Consider the following 18,455-nt stretch of genomic DNA (forward strand, 5'->3'; position numbering starts at 1 on the left):
CCAGCTCAGGTGGGCCCACGCTGCCTCCATGCTGTTCCTTAACTGCCTGCGACAGAACCTGATCTTCCGATACCTGCAGAACGTAAGTGATGGTTCTGGCCCCACATGTGGCTTCGGGGGGCCGGGAGGGGCAAGTGGGCCTGGAGCTGCTCATAGTAGTGTGGGTGGTATTGCTGCCTTGTGCCTGGAGCAGGGCCCTAGAGAGAGGCACCGGAGAAGGTGCCCGTGGGCTGTCTGGGGCCATGGGGCAGGAGGCAGAGCCTGCTTGTACTAGGCTGAAAGTGGAAAGCTCAAGGGCCAGCTGGGACTAGGGTCCCTGGGAGCAGTTCATCCTACGGCCTTTTCAGCACTTGTCTGGACTCAGGGTTTTCAGCTTGTATCTCTGCTGTGCTGTGAACTGTCCCTGCGGCAGCCCTGGAGGTGGCTGCTCTGTTAGGAGTCTTTGCAGGTGGGGGGTGGAGTGCACTCTGCCGTCAGTGCTTCCCTTCAGGTGGGCCTGCAGCTGTAGGGGGTTGGACCCTGATCTCCCCCCTTGGTAGAAGGAAACAGGTCCTGGCCTAGGTCTGCTTCTTTCTGCTGTAGCACAGAAGGGATGGCAACACATCTGCCTGTGCAGTGTCTGAACATCGCTAGTGTGCACCCCCGTCACGAAAAGCTGCCTTGCAATTACCCCCCAGGGTTTGATTTTGCTTCTCCTGCAAGATTATTGCAGATATTCTGAAACACGCACATGGGGGCCCAGACATGAGTTTTCATCACTTGAGAAAAAACTTGCATTTAAGTAAGCAGAACTGTTCCAGAGGTGATGGACTTCCTGCCCCCAGTGAACTTGGGTTCTGAAATTAACGCTTCACTGTTATGTTAAGCAGTGTTATTATTTCCTAAGGGTACCATCTTGAAGGCAAGCATGCAATGATGCACAAGGGTGCTTCTTAAGACTCATTTCTCCATGTGCTTAGAAGTGTTTGGTAGCTGGGGAGACTTCCCCCCGCCCTTTTTGTAAAACACAGTGTGACATGCCTGCTATTATAGAGTGATGGATACTATTTAAAAAACTGTTTGGCCAGGGGCAAAGGTAGATTTTGAGTGGGCAGCAACAGATAACAGAAAATCACTTGGAATACATGTGCTAACACTCTACTGTCTCTTCTTTACTTCTAATTTTACAGCGGTCCAGGATCCAGGTGTGGCTTTATGAGCAGGTGAACATGCGAATAGAAGGATGCATCATTGTAAGTGCCAGGATGTACCTGAGTCTCTTGCTTTTCTGAATTTGCAAGTTCTGTTTGCAACTCCCAAATGTAAACGGAGACAGATGCTAGTTCTAAAGGCAGTGCTTAGCGCTGTCTGAAGCAGCGGCCTCAGCCATTTCAACTTAATAAGTCTGTGCTCCTGTAAGAGAAGGTGATTGCAGTTGGTTCTGCCCTCAGTAAGGGCAGGGGAGTTGGATTTAACACCAGGGGAGTTAGGTGACTAACTGATTTTGTTGTTGGTTTTTAGGGTTTTGATGAATACATGAACCTAGTACTGGATGATGCTGAGGAGATTCACTCCAAAACAAAGTCAAGGAAACAGCTGGGTATGTTTACAGTTTAAATGATGGGCCCCAAACCTGTCGAGATGAGCCTTGTGTGGGGCAGCAGTTGAAATGCAGACGTATTAAAAGCTTGGGCCGAAGTCCAGCAAAGGCTGCTGTGAAGATGCTTGTTCTTGCTGTTTGCTATAGGATAACAGTGCTGGGGTCAGATGTCTGATAAGTATCCCATTAGATATGCACAAGAAGTCCAGAAACTAGTCTAAATCTTTAAAGAGGCAGGTAAATATCGTGTGCTTCTCTGCCTCCTTTGTTACTAGGATGGCCAGAGAAACCCAATCTGATCTCTGCCACATTCATCTCAGTCCTGAGACCCTCCAGCTCTCTGTCTTACTCTTTCAAGTGTGTGTTTCCAGAGTCAGGGCAGGGAACTATGACTCTCACTGTATGCTTGTAGTTGATATTCACTGCTTGCCAGGTGCCAAAGGTAAACAATGAATCAGGGGTAGCTGGGGTGCCTTTTATCGCAGCACACTCCCTTATACAGGAGGAAATTGGTGTACTAGCTACAGATGGTGTTCATGTGCACCGATATAATGAATTGTACCTTTAGATCGTATACTGCAGAGAGATGAGTACCACAGACTTACAGGCATGGAGCCCTGTGAAGCATGCAGTAGCAGTACGCCTGTATATTAGTTCAGTTTGCTGTAACAGAAACCTTTGCGATCTGAACCCCGTAGCCTGTTGTTTTGCCAATGTCAGCAGAAAGACGAGGTACTTGTTTTGTGGGCTTTGTTCTGCAAAATTTTCTGCTATTAGTGTCCTCTGTGAAATGCTTTTCCAGATACCCTTGTTCTCAGGCTATGCCACTCCTGACCACCTTCTCTCTCTGTCTTGCAGGTCGGATCATGCTAAAAGGGGACAATATTACTCTTCTGCAAAGTGTTTCTAACTAAAATTTTTGTCATTCCTTGGGTGCTTGCTGTTGTAAAAAGCTGATGGGTGGATACTTTATCTATGTAAAGTTCTGCTCAAGTGTGCAGAATCCCTTATAGAGCTCTTAGGTTCTTAACTTGTGAATAATGTTTACCTTTTCCTTGCAAGGGGTGATCAGCAATTGCTGTGTTTCATAAATAAAACTTTGTTTTATGATAACTGTGACCATACATTTATTTGACTGCTCTTATATCACTTCCTTGCTGTTTTGTGTATGGAAAAAAAAGTCATTCACCTCACCCCATTTGTTCTGTTCAGCTTATAAGGGGAAAATCTTTGCGAATTCTGGAACCGCAAACGTTAATGTGGGCTCTGTTAGACAGCTGAACTGTTCAGCCAACGTCCTGGAGCCACTTGTAATGCTCTGACTGTTGTGATCTAGTAAAATAACGGTTGATGTATCTAGGTATGTGCTGCTGCTGTCATCTATGCGTCTGGCATAAAGCAGTCCTCTGCAGGGACCTCCAAGTAGGGGGAAATTTTAAATCCTTTGCAGTGTATTAGGTAAATATTTGCCTGGGAAGGTTTAAACAGAGATGTGCTAGCCTGGAGGTCTGGGTCAGGGGCCTCAAAGGTGCCATACTACACCTATTTTATCAATATTGCTTAATCCTGCTTGTGGAATTGCTATTACTCTCACATTGCAGTGGGGATAATAGAGCAAGCAGAAAGGTTCAGCAGTGAGCCAGTGGCACGAGAGAGTTGGTGTCAGAGCCAGGATTAAAACTTGATTTCTAGTTTTCTGGGCAGGCAAGTAAACCTTACCTTTATTCAGATACCCTAAAAATACCAGACCAGGCCAGCTGGATCTTTCAGAAATGTTTTCCGTACTCTCTAATGTGTTGATGCATGATCTCCTTGAGTGAGAATCTTCTGGATGCTTTGTCTGAGGATCTGCTAAGTGTTTATCTTTTGCTGTTCTTATGATATTTCCTAGGTCTGGGCCTAGTTTAGGGAGGGGAGTTGGGGTGGAGAGTCCAGCCATTTGTGCAGTTCTAGTCCCTGAATGCTTCCTGCATTCTTACCTGCAAGACCCCATGTGATTTGTTGGACTTCAGTAACAATCATTTGCTTAGCAATAAGTTATTCAATCATAACCTGAAAAGTAGTGAAAAGGGGAGGGAAAAACCCAAAACATTTGTCTCTGCTAAGAACAATATATTAAATGCAGAGCAGTAGTGAAGACATTGAAAATATTTACTATATTTTGGACCAGTCTGGAACAGGTTACTGGAAAAGTTTTCCCTTTCAGATAAAAATAATTTTGTTTGCTTTCTGATACTTCATCCCAGGTGTGCGCATGCACACATAGGTTGGTGCTTCATTTGGTTTAGTGGAAGAGAATTTTGATGCTGTTCCAGCACAGATAACCCAAGGCTGTTTCACCTGTGCCCTGAGCAATTCTACAAGATAGTGTAACAAGTATGCTCGACTAGAAACTATGATGGCTGAGTGTGACATCCTGGTGTGGCAGCTGGGACAATGGTGCCTGCTAACGAGTCTTGGTATCTCCTTTTGCAAGTTTCCAGGTGCAAAGAGTAGTAAATCAACCACTACATCTCTTTTGCAGTTACTGATATAGGTAGGATTAGCACTGTTCAGCCACAAATGGGTATGTACAAATTAAATAATAGCTGACTAGCCTTGCATCTAGTCTCCATTTTATCTGCTATGTTTAGCTGAATTAAAGTTCTGCAGAGCAGAAGGTAGACTAGTTACTGTCTAGTGCAAGCATTACGTATTGATTATGCGCGTTACAGGTTTACATGTTACAGTGCCTGGAAGTTCAAGCTGACCACATCCGTATCTTGTTAAAGGCAAATCAAGACAGTGATAATTCTTTATCCAAAAAAGTCAATGGAATGTTTTTGGAGGTAGTTGTTTTTCTCTCCGGGAGAAAGAATGTGTCATAGAAGGGTAAAGAAAAGCAAAATGGTGAGAGAATGCAGAAATCTGGAAAAGGTATTTTCCATAGGAACAGTAAAAAAAAATACCATGGGCTCATCCAGACTGAAGTGCATGTGCATTTTCCCAGGAACAGTTAGCAGCAGCACATTTGTGCCACTGCAAGTTGTCCTTAGGGAATGCCCCTGTACGTGCTGCTGGGAGCAAATTGCCCTGGGTGGGGTAGGGGAGGCTAAGATCAGCACCTGGGTTGGCCCCAGCAGCCTTACCTGTGGTCCTGGTGGCCTCCTATGGCTGCGCTGCTGCAGCAGCAGTGTTCTAGGTGTGTGGAGCCTAGTCAGCAGGTGGAGCATGGTTCTAGCTGGCCAGACTCCCAGTTGTGCACTTTTTTAAAATTTGGATTTCCTGGTATCTAAATTTGTCTCCCTCCTGCAAATATGCAGTGTGGAGAAACAAATCATGTGCAGGGTGCTTTTTGTGGAGTCTCAATAGCCTTTTGAGCACTGCAAAGCTCACATGCGCACTTGTGTGGACGGACCCCATAACTGCAATCAACACAGAATCAGCACCTAATAAACAGGATCAGTGACATAAAATTGGTTCAGTGCCTCTGGCACTTTGTCCATTATATCTGCATCAGGAGTGCAGTTGTTTATCCAGAACCAGAGCAGTAAAAGCAGTAGCTGCTGGCTCCTGGTCCTATATTTCAAGAGGCTGCCTGCAGCTCCCCTGCGGCTAGATACAATCAAATAGGTGGGGATGAACTCCAGAGATGCAGAGTCAGCCCGCAGGGAGGAAGGAAGTGGACTGATCAGCTCTGACGTGTTCAATGGCAAACTACGCAAGGGCGCTTGAATTGGCACTGCAAGTGGGAGCTGCAGCAGTAATGAGTAATTAGACACTCCCCAGTTGGAAGCATGAAAAATGCAAAGCCTGGATGAGGGTGTGCAAGCGTGCCTGTGTTCAGATTGGGAAGGGGAACAGCCTGGCTGTTTGTCCAGCACCTAGCACAGTGGTGTCTTGCTCTGAATGGGTGGCCTTCAGCCCTACTTGAAATGCTTGTTCTGTGAAGGGTTTGGAACTGGCTTACTTGAAATCTCACAGCTGATTTAAGTCATTCCAGTTGTGCTTGCTTTTTATTTTTGCTTTTCGCACGTCCAGACTCCCCTCTTCTAATTTTCTAAACAAAGCACCATGTGCAGCACAGGGATGTAGGACTGGGGCCTCAGTTTCTGAGTTTGTTTTCTTGCTTTGCACTTTACCATTGGCTTTAAGCAGATCACTGCTTCCACTTTGTACCCCCTTCTATAAAGGGAGTCCCTTGGCTTTATTTTCTTCTCAGAGGTAGGGAAGTGCAGTGGCTCTGAGATCCCACCAGGGTATCTTACATTGGTGCATGTCCATCTGGAGACCCAGCTTCAGAGTGAAGTTGCTGCTTCATGCTCCTTCCACCACTTTGGACAGCAGAGGGCACTGCTGTACCCAGCAACTCCCCTCCATGGCTGTTGCAAAGTGTCATCAGCCTCAGCTGGAACAGAGGAGTTCCCCAGCATTCATGCAGCTTTATTGGCTGCCAAACATCCTGGAAAAAAGAGCGAGCCAGCCTGCGGAGTGTGGAGCTGCCCTCAGAGCAGCAGCCCAGCAGCCTATTTCCTCGCTCCCAGACCCTCTCTGGCCCATCTGCGCACTGAGACCTGAGATGTAGGAGACCAGGCGTGGACGGTTCGGCTAGTGACTGAGCAAGTGGTGGGGATAAGGCACGAGGTAGAGTGAACTCTTACAATTGGGCTTTGTGTTTAGAAAGCTCCTGTTGCCTTTCTGCTCTGCTGAAGCTGGTTGTGTTTGCTTTGTGCCTTGGACTTTTGCGTAGCATGCAAATTCCTTTCCTTCAAGCTGTCGCGGTAGGTATGGACCCCTGCAGAAGATGCGCTGCATTTTATTAAGGCTCCCGACATGAGCAGTTAACTCTGCAAGTGCTTTGGGGGCATGTGGACTATTGTAGTTGAATTATTGTAGCTGATTATTGTACTTGCATGGAGCAGTCGGCGTGTTGTGATCTCTGTCTAGACCCAGGGCTCCAGCACTACGGCAGTAGGTGTAGACAGACCTCCAGCCGTTGTAAGCCCTTCCTCCCTGCTGGGATCCTTCATAGAAACTGCACTTACAACTTGTCTTTATTGGCAAGAAATAGTTCAGGGCTGTAAATGTGGCTGGCACTTGGCACGTTAAAGTAGTCAAGGTCTCTAGGACTCTGGTGGCATTCAAGGGCAGGGGAGACGAACTCCTTGTCTGAGATGGTTTAGACGGGGAGGATCCTGCCTTGAGAGCCGGACTTAGACGTGACTTGCTGAGGGTTCCTTCCAGCCTGGGTTTGCTCTGATTTTGCCTTACAGAGTTTGAAACCTAAGCGTGGACAGGGGGCAGGTGTCTTAAAGCACAATGGAGCATCCCTGGGTGTGTCCCTGGGATTGTCCGTCTGTGCTGGAGGGTAGGTGGTCTGGGGTGGGATGTTGGCATCCCATGCTCTGAACTGGGCCAGCCCAATCCACTCTGCTTAAGAGCCTGCTGCTCCCTCCTGTGATTAACACTCGGTGCTGCACTGAGGGCGTCTTCCTTTCACAGCCCAACTTGATCCCTGTTGGGTTTGATCCTTTGGCTCTGTGGCCATAGGTTCCCTTAGCGCTGCCATCCAGCTGAAAGCGCCGCTACCCTCTGGTATCCCAGAAGGGGATGGAGTTCAGCTTCTCTTTTTAAATGTTTCTTTTCTGAAGGAGGCTCCATGGAGACTGACGCTTATCGTGCCCAACAGAACTTGGATCAAAATCTCTGCTGTTCAGGGGTAGATTTTTCTCTCTTTGCGGCCTTGCAGAGACACTGGTGTGAATAGCCAGCTTTGTTTTTGCACAGACAATATGCTCAGTGGGTCTATTCTGTGCCTAGGTAAGTAAGTTCCATTGTGATTCTTTGATATGACCCCTGAGATTCACACAGGAGCTTTTGTAGAGGCTTGAACATAAACCTGCAGATGGTAAAAATCTCACTGGTGGCAATGGGAGGACAGATCTTACCTGTTCATATTTTTGAAGCAATGAGATGGATGAAGGAGTGTCGTGCCCATGACCAAGGGTGGTTCTGTGTATTTGTGTGTGTGTGTGCACACGGGTGTGCATGCACTGCTGCCCTTTCTTGCTGCTTTTTGCAATGTGATCAATCCCAGGGTACAGCATGGGATACTTTGGCATAAGCACAAATAAAGGGAATGGAGGAGACTGTGTGTGGCTGCCTGCTGATCTTGGGTAAGCTCCAGCATTTAATTAAACCCACAAGTGCACAGGGCAGAAGAATCAAGTGGTTCAGAAACAGCCTGTCTCTCGGGGATGGTGTCTGAAGATCAGAATCGCTCTGGGTGAACAGGATCTGGGGATTTGTGGAGTGCACCATCCCATTTCAGCCGGCTACCTGCTCACAGCATCCATGGCACAGTGATTGCCCTAAAGCAGGTGGCCACGATGCTTTGAAAATCCTGTGTGTATAGAGGCTCTCTGACCTGAGGCTACAAACCTGAAAGTCTGAGTTCTGTTCGTCACAGCTCCGGCACCAGATCTGGAGAAGCAAAGCCATGATTTTGGTGGTGACTGAGTGGGGCACCTTGCAGTGATGGGTTGAAATAATAGGGGTTCAATATGGGGCTAATTGGGGATCTTGTAATAAGAGAGGCTTCCCCGCCCAGCACACAAATAAATGATTTTTCCAACCCAAATTCCCAGTGCCAAAGAGCTTTTTCAGAAACTTTCTTAGCTCAAAACTTTTTGTCAACACAAAAAAAAAATCCAGAGTTGCTGGAACTTTCTGTTTCAAAATGAAACTTTGGGTGTTTCCCAGTCGAACCTCGCTTCAACCCAGATGCCCTTTCACTTCCAGCAGGCTGGCAAGATTTGGAAGTAGTCCATGTGCATATGAAACGCATTTGTTGGTGACCTGGATGGAGCTTTTTGTTGTTTTGGGGGTTTTTTTGATTCCCGAACAACCTTCTTCTGTTGGTTGAGGATGGAGGAAATTTTTCAGAATCTCCTGTTTTCCCAAAAGCGTCAAGCTCTTCCTTGCGTGGCTGTACAGAGCAGACACCTTGTTCTCAAAGCGGTGGCAGGTAGACCCCTTGGGAGGAAGGAATTTTGTTCCTCCTTCTGCAAAGCTCTGGTCAGGGTCTGGCCCAGGGATGACAAAACACCTGGTCCAGAGGCTTTTAGTAGTAGCCCCCTTAGAAGCTGCCCAGCCCATTTGTTCCCCTCATCATGTGTTTTCATGTTCCTGCCCACCAGGGGTGGCCTTATTTCCATTTGCCACATTACTGGGACAACTGAGCTCTGGGCATTTTGACAGTCTGTAAGGGTCAGTGTGTCATTATGTTCGCCCCATTGATGCGTGAGTTCAGGGTCACAGCCAAGGGAGGGACCAACATCCCATCCTCAGCTGGGGAGCTCTGCCAGGCAGAAAGAGCACTCCTGGACCATGTTCTGAATAGGTGCACAGGCCCCCTCGTACCTGGAGCTCAGCTTGCTCTATATATTTTATTTCACTTGGCTTCGTATAACTTGGGGCAGCAGGTGTGCACCCAGGAGGACCCACCAAGGCACAGGGCCGTCAAGTGGTTTGGTCCAAGGGCTCTCGGCATGTCTGGTTCTCAGTCTCCTACTATGACAGCCAGGCCACGCTCTTTCCCGAGGAGTAGATTTGAACCCAGGCCTCGTGACTAGACCCTAGACTAGCAGGCTGGAGTCCACACCCAGGCGCCCTGCTCCAGGTGTGAGGCTAAGCAGAGTTAAGGTGAGGAATGGCCTCCCTGCTGGAAGAATGAGCTGATGCTAACAGTAATCCCTGCGTGTCCGTGGAGGGTTTTGCCAGTGGCAACAGTCTTTCCACTCAGGTCGGTAACTGGGACATGGTGAAACCAAAGCTGCAGGGAAGGCTGCAGCACGCTGCCTTAGGCTGAGTGCTGGATGCATGCATGCTTTAGCTTGGTGAGAAGTATTTTCTAGGGAGCAGATGCCAGACTCCTGGGTTCTGCTGCAGGGTCTCGGGGAGCTGTGCGTTCAGTGGTCCTCCTTGTTGCGGGGCTGGAGCTGAGCTCTCCTGACAGGTCAGCCCCTTTTAGGTGAGTTGCTTGGGGAACGCTGCTTCTCCCTTGGATTTTTGTGGTTTACTGTGGGGCAGTAGCATCAAATCATGCCCCAGGGGCTTGAGTGGCAGTGGGTGAAACCCCTATAGTACCAATCCAGGTAAGAGCAGCTGGCAGGTTTCTCGGGGAGCCAGCACAGCCAGGTCCTTACCTCTGTACAACCCAGCTGAGAAGGGGAGCTGTTTGACAACGGCTGCCACCTCCCAACAAAGGTGAGCTGTGTCCTTCCTGGACACCATGTCTGTTGGAGGCCTCGCACCCTCCCTTTCATCCAGTTTCTGGGGCTTGCCTTCTGCAGGGGCTGTGTCTCGGCACCTGCCCCATTGCCAAGGTGCAGCTGTCTGAGCAGGCACCGGGCGGCTGCTTCAGCTGGGCTTTTAAGTTCTCATTGCAGCAGGTCGCATCATCTGCTCCCTTTAAACGGGCTTTGTTCCTGCCGGGGACATGGCACAAAGTATTTCAAAACACCTCCCCCCCAACAAACGCCAGCTCTCAGAGGCTCATCCCTTTATCGTACATCAACAACAGAGCTAATATTCATGTCTAGGAAGTGAGATGCTATCGGAGCCCGTGTTGGGCTCCGAAGTGGGTGTATGAGGCGTGCACGGGTTTGGTGGGTGAGGGAAAGGGGGCTGTGGCAGGAACTCTTTATCAGAGAGGAAATGGCACTGTATTTGGGTGGGAGGGGGAAAGTGCTCTGTGTGGCTCCCTGGCAAGGGGGGGTTAGAGACTCTTGAGTTCAGGGTAGACTTGTCCCCCATCGGACTAGCTCAGTCTGCTGCGCATGCCCTGGAGCCCGTTGCGATGCAGGTTGGGGTCATTTAGCCAGAGGCTCAGGTTATATCCAACATTTGGAGGAGATGGTGATTCAGAGCAGGAAAACACCCCAAATACTGGCAATGTGGAGACCAACCGTAGGCTGGCCGTGCCGTGGTCATCAGAAATGCTCCTCAGGAGCTTGGTGTTCTGAGAACTCGCCAATTATTACAGTCTCCCATTGGGCACAGGTGCAAACTGAGGCAAGACAGAGAGTGACTGGCCCATGGTCACCCAGTGAGTCAGTGGCAGGGTGAGGTATCCAGGCTGCTAGACTTGGGCTTTGTCCCTCTTCCGCGCACTGTGTGGCATAATGATCCCCCTGAGATGGTCCCCGCAGCTCCCTTTGAAACCTGAGTTCAGTCACTTTGGAGGCAAATTCTACCCCAGCTTTTACCCAGGAGAGATGCTGAGGCAGAATTCAAACCAAGCTGTTTTTATCTGCTGAGACCTTGTTCCTGGTCTTGATGCACAAAAAATACCTGGCTCTTGCCCTGTGCTTGTACCCCACTGGAAATCTCAGCTTCTCTTGGGTGCTGCCATCACAAGACCTGCAGTAAGACGGGGACAGAGGAGAGGGCCGATGTGTGCATCGCACACCTCCGCTTGCTCTGGGCTGAGAAGTTATGACATCTGAGAGGCTTTCACCTGAGCAGGAGGTAGGCCGGACATTTGCTGTCTGCAGGAGAGAGGCCTGGGAGCCCAGGGCTGTGCGTGAGAGTGATGTGGTGGGCACCGCTCATCGCTGGTGCCCATTCCTAATGTGCTCTGGTGGCTGCAGCATTGGCCAGACAATGAGATACTCAGGCAAGCTTACATGCTGTGGTGGGGATTTTCACAAGGGCTCAGACCCCAGCAAGGGCCAGGCTGTCAGAAGCACTCCCTCTGCATGCCAGGCACAGAGCCTGTGGAGGCCAAGCCAGTGGGATGGCAGATGCTTACATCTGAAGGGCTGCCACCATAGCTGCTGTAATCTGCCCCACAGCCATTGCACCCCAGCTAAAGGGCCGGACCTCACGAGAGCATCTTTGCTGTCTGCACCGTGTTAAGAACGTGAGGAAGCCACATGAAAGCTGCCGAGCTCCTGCTATCTGAGGCTAGCAAGTGCTCACAGACGTGCAAGACCTTGCTCCATCAGCTCTCCTAATGGGTCCAGGGATGTGTGGAGAAGAAAGCAGGGAGGGCCCCTGTAATGTTTCAGGGACGGACACTGCCCTGTTCCCTACATGAGGCCTCTCCTATGGGGACCTGTCACATCACTGAGGGGCTTTGGAGGAGCAGCAGTGACAGGAGCAATCCCCTGGCTCATAAACATGCCACATCTCAGGCAGCAGCACTGGGGAGGCCTGGCCTTCCTCCATCAGCCTGCTGGATGCAAGGCTCCTTGAGCTTTCCCTGCAACACCCGGGGAGGCTTGGACCGCCTCCCAAGTGCTAGCTAGGCCCAGGTGTGCTGTGGGTGGAGCAGTGACTGGCTGCACCTCAGCCATCCACAGAGAGGGCTGGGGCTGCCCAGATGCATGCCCGGGGGTCTCTTGGCAAGGACTTGCTCCTCCTTTGAGGTGAGTGAAGGGATTGGGGGGGCTCTGGGTCTCTCTCTGCACTCCAGCACACAGAGCCTGATGCCTGTTTGCCCTCAGAGGGAACAGAAGGTCCCCAGCAATAGTGAAGCCCTGCAACCATCAATGGCAGAGACCTGAACAGCAAGCTGCTGCCTGGGCCATGGGCACATGGGTGGAAGGCTCTGAAGGCTGTGAACCAGGCTCTGCCTGAGACAGGGTGCTCATCCATGATGGGCAGTGCCTGGGAAGCCTGCCTGCTGGGGAGAGGCATCACGTGGTGTGTGCATGTGGTACCTGCAAAGCCACGCATGTTCCCACTGATGTGGGTGTTGCTGGCCTGGCTCTGGCCTTGAGGCAGGGGTTGGGGTAGGTTACGAAGCCAAGCAGTGAGGTGTCCCAGGCCGGTCAGCTGTCATCAGCCCTGACATCCTGTCCTTCAAGTCTCCGCTTCAGCCCCCTCTGTTCCTACCTCTCCTCTACGCCCAGCAGATGAATGCTTCTTCTAGGGACCTCTTGTCTTTCTCCTGGTCTCTTAAGCTCCCTCTCTGCCTCCCAGGCTCAAGGCACAGCAGGATGCTTGAGCCTGTGGAGCAGGACATCACCACTGTGTTTGTTCCCCCGCCCTTTGCATAGGGCTCTGGTTTTTACATAGGAAAGAGCAATGCAAATGGGCCTGGGGCTGAGAGTGTGCAAACAGGATGGAAGTGATCCCGGGCTGCTTCCTGCCCCGCTGGGTGCCCTGGGAAGATACGAGTGTGGGGCTCTCTCGCCCATGTGGTGCTTTCAAGAGGTTGGTCTGGTGGGAGGAGGCGTTGGGTGTGTAGCTCTGCAGGAGCGGATGAAGGTTGTTGCTTGCTGAGCTTCTGGCCTGTGTTGCGAGTAGCCTGTTGCACCTCCTCGGGATGCTAATGCCACGGTCGGTGCCTGGCCCAGACACTGCAGTGTTGGCAACAGTCCCCTCTGTCTTTATTGTCATTGCCTGTCTCTGCTTTCCCTGGACCCCTGGGAGACAAACATCCCCTGTCTGACCGCAGCCATACAGCTGGGCCCTTCCCCTCAAAGCACTGGGAGCCATGGGCTCCATTTCTTATGGATTAGGAAGGGCTTGTGGGTCAGGCCCTCGCTTGGGAGGGGTGAAAGAGAGGGTCCGAGCCTAGCTTTGGGTTCATCATCTTCCCGGGCGTCTGAAGCATGGCTAGCTCCCTTTCCTGCCTCACATGGGACATGTCAGGCATCAGGGCAGGGCTGGGCCTGCCTGCACGTCTGCGCCAAAGGGCAAAGGGCTGTTGTTACTTGGAGAAGGAGGGACGGAGAAGTGGGTGTCACCCTCCTGGGCCAGGCTCGGCTCCGACTGTTCACGGGGCTGTACCAGGGAGCTTCTTCCATTGGGCTTCACACGGCTGCTCAGACCTACAGTTCTTTGTGGAGGATCAAGACCCAAGAGGTCAGAATTAGGTCCTTTCAGTACACTGGGGCAGTCGCTGTGACCTGCCTCACACTGGGTAGCCGGGCCTTCTCAAGAGGGACTGGAGGCACAGGGGTAGCCCCCCAGCATCCTGGCTCCCAGGGCTGTTGCCATGGCTGGGCAGCAGAGAAGCAGAGCTGGCTGCTCCCCTTCCTCTCTCCTGCTCCCCTTCCACCTGCTGTTTCACACCCTCCATCTTTGCATCCCTTTGTTCTCCGCGGGGGTCCCTAGTGGATTTGTAATTCAGGACAAGTACTGGGAAGGACACCGCCCTGCTGGGATGCAGCTAACCCCTGGCTTCCTGCTGCCCAGGGACATCCCTCCAGGTGTGACCTGGGCTACCAGGGGCAGGCCAGGAAATGAGCATCTTTTTCAGGCCTGCCCTTGGGCTGCCTGGGCCTGCGAGTCAAATTCTGCTCCCAGTCAGGCCCATGTGACACCCCAGAGACCAACGGAGTCACCCAAGAGAACCAGGAAGCCAAGGGGCAGAGGTGCCCAAATCCCAGTCACCTCCAGTCCACAACTCTGGCCCCTTGGAGAAGGGTAAACGTAGCCCATGGGGGGGTTAACCTATTGGGCTGTGGGTGGACTGGAGGTTTGGCTGTCCCCATCACCATCGCCCCCATGGGCCAGGCACCGGCAACGTCAGAAAGGCTTTCGCTGCTCTCCGCATCCCTGCAGCTGCTGTCAGCCCAGGCTCCCATGCTTGCTCGGGGTTAATTTGTGCAGTGCTCCTAGGAGGCCTCACTCTGGCCCAGCAGAGCTCAGCCCTGGAAAATGCAGCCATGGCTGGTGTGCACCACCCACACCCAGTCCCGTGCCCTGGCAGGCTTGTGTGCAAGCAGGCGTGCCCCTGCTCTGGAAAACACGCCTGCCCAGTCAGTCCGTGTTCCCCCGCACGGAGCCTGCCCAGCTCTCAGGAAACCTCCAGCCACTGTGCGGCTGGTATCTGCAGCGACAGCAAACAATGGGATCCCCAGAGACAACAATGCCCCATTGTCCTGCGGAGCGCTAACAATGGAACAATAGACCACAGTCTGCTTCATTTATTCCCAGGCACGCCCCCCTGCAGCAGGCCCTGCATCCCTGATGCGCTCGGCAGGCAGGGGCTCCCGCCATCCCCACCACATCCCCACGCCTCTAGGATGCGTCCATCAGGCCCAGTGAGTCCTGCAGCCACCCCTGGCTTGGCTGGGCATGCCCAGAGGAGAATGAAGTGGCTTCTCGCTCGGTGGTAGCTATGGTTTTGTCAGCACAAGAGATGGAAAACTCCTATGAGATCATGCAGGAGAACAATGGGGCATTGTTGTCTCTGGGGAGGGCCACTTGTTTGCTCTGTGGTGACCATGGGCCCTGGAGCTTTCCTGAGGCTTCGCGCTCTGGGGAATGTGGAAGATGTTCCCCATCGCCCACCCTCGCACTCCCCAGTGTGGCCACCCCCTGCACTGGTCCGTGGAGGCAGGTTGGGGGACTGCAAGGAGGGTTTCTGGTAGAAGAGCCAAGGGGGGAAGCCTGGCATGTGAAGAGATAGCACAGGGGCAGCCAGAGCTGAGATGACCTCAGGCCTGGCACATCACCCTCTAGACCGGGGGTGACCAAAATATGGCCTGTGGGGCTCCCCACAAATCTGGTCATTGGAAGAGCAATAGCAGCATTAATTGCCTGTAGACTGGCTGTGCCTGAGGATGCTTGCCCTGTTGGTGCCATACGTGGCACCAGGGTGGTGCCATCTGTGGCACCAGAGTGGCGCCGAGCCAGGGTATTGGGGCTGCCATACAGCAAGCGGCATTTGAATGTGCAAATGAGCAGGAGCCAGCACAGCTTCAGCCCCCATGGAAAGGCAGGGGGAAGACAGGGACAGGCAGGTGAACAAACAAACAACATGGAAATTTGCTGTGCAGGGATTTCACTAGGCCCCAGGGCTTTGTCGTGCTAAGAGCTTCCCCTGCCTGGGGTTCTGCCTTCTGCACAGAAAGCTGTGGGGCGATGTATTGTATCTAGAGATGGGCACAGCTGCAATGCCCTGGCTGGCATCAGGGCTCAGTTGCCTAGCTGAGATCCTAGGCAAATCTTGGATGCAGCCTGGCCTGGCGACCAGAGCCCTGGGCAGGGAATCAACCTGGCCTCCAGCTCCAGTTCTGCCCGGGCTCGTGCTCTTTGAGCTTGGCAGGTCTCTGCCTGTTTCCTCCTGTGGATAATGAAAGTTGTCTACTCTGCAAAACACTTGAAATGGAGGGTAAAGAGTCCTGCCTGGCAACTGCCCGATGGCTGCTCTGGACGGGCATGATCCTCTTTCACTACCCGGCCTCCTGTTTGACACTCCTTTGTCTTCTCTTCTGGACTGTAAGTCCTTCTGGGCAGAGACCTCCCTGTCCTTGTGGCTCCCAGTGTAATGGGGCCCCATCCTGATAGCTGCTGGCAAGACCCCAATGGCAGCAAAATGTGGGGAAATTTGACTCCAAGCCAGAGCCCACAGGGCAGCCCAACAGGGGAGGGGGGCAAAGGTCCCCCCTGATGCCAGCTCCCTCCAAAGTTTGGGGCTGCTCCTGTATGCAGGGAGTTTGTCAGAGGCCCTTGAGTACCTATCAGCAGACAAACCCACCTGAATAGGTAATGAATGGAGGAAGAGAAAAGAGCCCTGAGTACATTGTGTTTCCAATGGGCCTGGAACAATTGCTAAATACCAATCACACAGAGAAGGAGAGAGAGAGGGAGACAAAAGAGAGAACCCCAGCACAAAGGAGAGGAATGAAATGGTAAGTAAAGTCAAACAAAAAGGAGCCCGGCTGAGACAAAAGAAGGGAACAATATCCCCGAGGCAATAGGCTGGGGAACAATAGGGACAGTGACAGCGGCACAAAGGCACCAGTGTTTGCAAGTAGACGTTATCTCACACAGCCACTGGCGGGCCTGGCCGCCTCGCTTCTATTTTCAGGGATGCTTTTGTGCGAGGCTGAACAATATTCCTTGCATGGTTGCAGATAGAAAGATGAGGGGGGTTTGGTTCTCTCTCCCCTTCCTGGTGCCAACTCTGCGTTAAAGGCAGGTTCAGGACAGGCCCAGGCTCTGCATGACCTGCTGCCCGTTCGGTTGCTCCTCAGAAGCTGCCAGGGCCTGGTTTTGGCAGCTCAAGGAGTGAGGAGTTGCAGGAGTACCTCAGTTGCGGGCCTTGTGGCTCACTCCCTGCCCGTCCCAGCCGGGCTAGCAAGGTGCCCGTAGAAACACAGCAAGCCACTCGTGGGTGTTCCCGTGGTCCCGGGAACCTGGGTATCGGGCCTGGCCACCACCGGAGAGTTCAGTGTTGGGGTCCTAGAGTGGATGCCTCAGCCAGTAACGATACCAGGCTTGTGGATAAAGCTGGGGGTGGCTGGCTCTCAGGGGTAGGGGCCCTCGCTTAAGGATTACACTCAGCCTGGGGTAGAGGGACGGTGCTCCAGGGGAGACCGGCTCTACAACACCCAAGCAGAGGCCCTGGCTGCTTGTGCACTTAAAGACCCTGCAGCCTCTTCTGTTGGTCCTGCGTGCATCCCCATGCAGGGGGGTTCTGCCTCCCCAAATCCCCCTCCCCAAACTCATGCTTCATTAGGCTTTTGCCTTCCTGAGTTGCGCTGCTGCATTCCAGTGCACCCTGCCCTGGTGGTGGCTGTGTGTCCTTGCCTCTCGGCGCTTGCTGTATCGTGTGTCCTCTGAATGCTTCTCAGCCCCCAGCCCGCTAGCTCGGCCACACACAGCTTGCGGCTGGAAGCCACAGCTGGACAAAGCAGAAAGATGGCTCCCCTCAGTCGCCCTTTGTTTGGAGGGCTTAAGTTTTACCATCTGACGTTTGCTGGCAGCAGCCGGGTGCCCGCTGAAGTGAGAAGCCTCCTGAGCCTGGCAGTGTTGGCTTGGCTGCTGGCAGAGCGAGCAAAGCTCCCTGCATCTGTCCCTGGCTCTTTCCCCCACAGCCGCTTGGTCTGTAACCCTCCCTGCCACACCGGGGGTGCCTCATCAGCTGTGTAGCCTCTCTGCCGGGCTGGGCTAAAGCACTGAGCTCACTCTCTTTTCTCTTCCATTCTGCCCTTCCCTTGTCTGGGTTAGTTTAGTCCCCTTCTTGCACCTTGTCTTTAATGAAGATGAGGCACTGGGCTAGGAGCCAGGAGAACAAGGGTACTGGTCCTTCCTCTGCCACAGACTGCCTGTCTGACCTTGGACACCTCACTTAACCTCCCCTGCCCCTGGTACCTCAGTCCCCCATCTGTGCAACTGGGATACGATCCCAGCCTTGGCTGAGGATTATGCAGGGCAGGACACACTCTCAGGGCAGTATCCATGGGCAGGAGCCAGGAGTGAGGACCAGGTGCCCTTCTCAGATGAAAAGCAGGGTGAGGCAGGCCCAGGTGGGCTTCAGCAGGGTTGAAGGTGCTGGATCAGTTTGAAATCCCTCCTGCTGTACTGCTACACCCGGGTTTTTGGAGGCGGGGGGACAGGCGCAAAACCCACTCCTATCGTCCTCTGCAAAGCTTCTTGCCATCAGCACTGTTTCTCTCTCCAGTGCTCTTGCAGTCTTTGGCTTGGAGTCATGCTAAGCAAGCACTGCCAAAGTTAACACAGCCCATCAAGTGCATGCATCCGGGGCCGGAGAGAAGGATCTAGGCCACATCCACTGTGCAGGGCTCCCTTCTGATCCTCGGACAGGCTGTGTCGTGGGTGGGGGGACAGGGACAGACAGACTAGTACCACCAGAACTGGACCAGATGCAGCATTGGCATAACTCAAAAATTTCTTCTGGCTCTTGTGTTTCTCTGCCCTAAGCCCCCTCCCTGCATGCCGCATGCCCTTCAGCAGAGCAAGACTGGTTTGCCCCAGGTGGTGATTTGGCCCCTTGTTTTCAAGTGTGTTTCCCTGAGGGGAGTCTGTGCTGGCTCCCAGCTTTCTGCCTCCTGTTAGTGACCTCCCTGCCACTCTGTGCTGCCCATTGGATTGCAGGGACACGACGCTGTAATGAGCCACGTTCATGATA

The 18,455-nt window shown here is 52.5% G+C and overlaps 2 protein-coding genes across 2 annotated transcripts in view; both read left to right on the forward strand.

Annotated features, from left to right (window-relative positions):
- SNRPE (small nuclear ribonucleoprotein polypeptide E) overlaps positions 1–2,698 on the forward strand; it is a 3,277-nt gene extending 579 nt beyond the window's left edge. The window contains exons 2-5 of the mRNA XM_019513924.1: positions 56–82; positions 1,170–1,232; positions 1,501–1,579; positions 2,438–2,698. Of these exons, the coding sequence (XP_019369469.1) occupies positions 56–82; positions 1,170–1,232; positions 1,501–1,579; positions 2,438–2,493 (225 nt within the window). The 3' untranslated portion in view covers positions 2,494–2,698. The remainder of the gene's footprint in view (positions 1–55; positions 83–1,169; positions 1,233–1,500; positions 1,580–2,437) is intronic.
- Positions 2,699–5,994: 3,296 nt separating this feature from the next.
- Positions 5,995–18,455, forward strand: part of SOX13 (SRY-box 13) — an 86,406-nt gene continuing 73,945 nt past the window's right edge. The window contains exon 1 of the mRNA XM_019513925.1: positions 5,995–6,202. The gene's annotated coding sequence lies outside the window, so the exon portion shown is untranslated. The remainder of the gene's footprint in view (positions 6,203–18,455) is intronic.

This window comes from Gavialis gangeticus, unplaced genomic scaffold (assembly GCF_001723915.1).
Source record: "Gavialis gangeticus isolate Ggan-Ray unplaced genomic scaffold, GavGan_comp1, whole genome shotgun sequence".
Taxonomy (NCBI): Eukaryota; Metazoa; Chordata; order Crocodylia; family Gavialidae; genus Gavialis; species Gavialis gangeticus.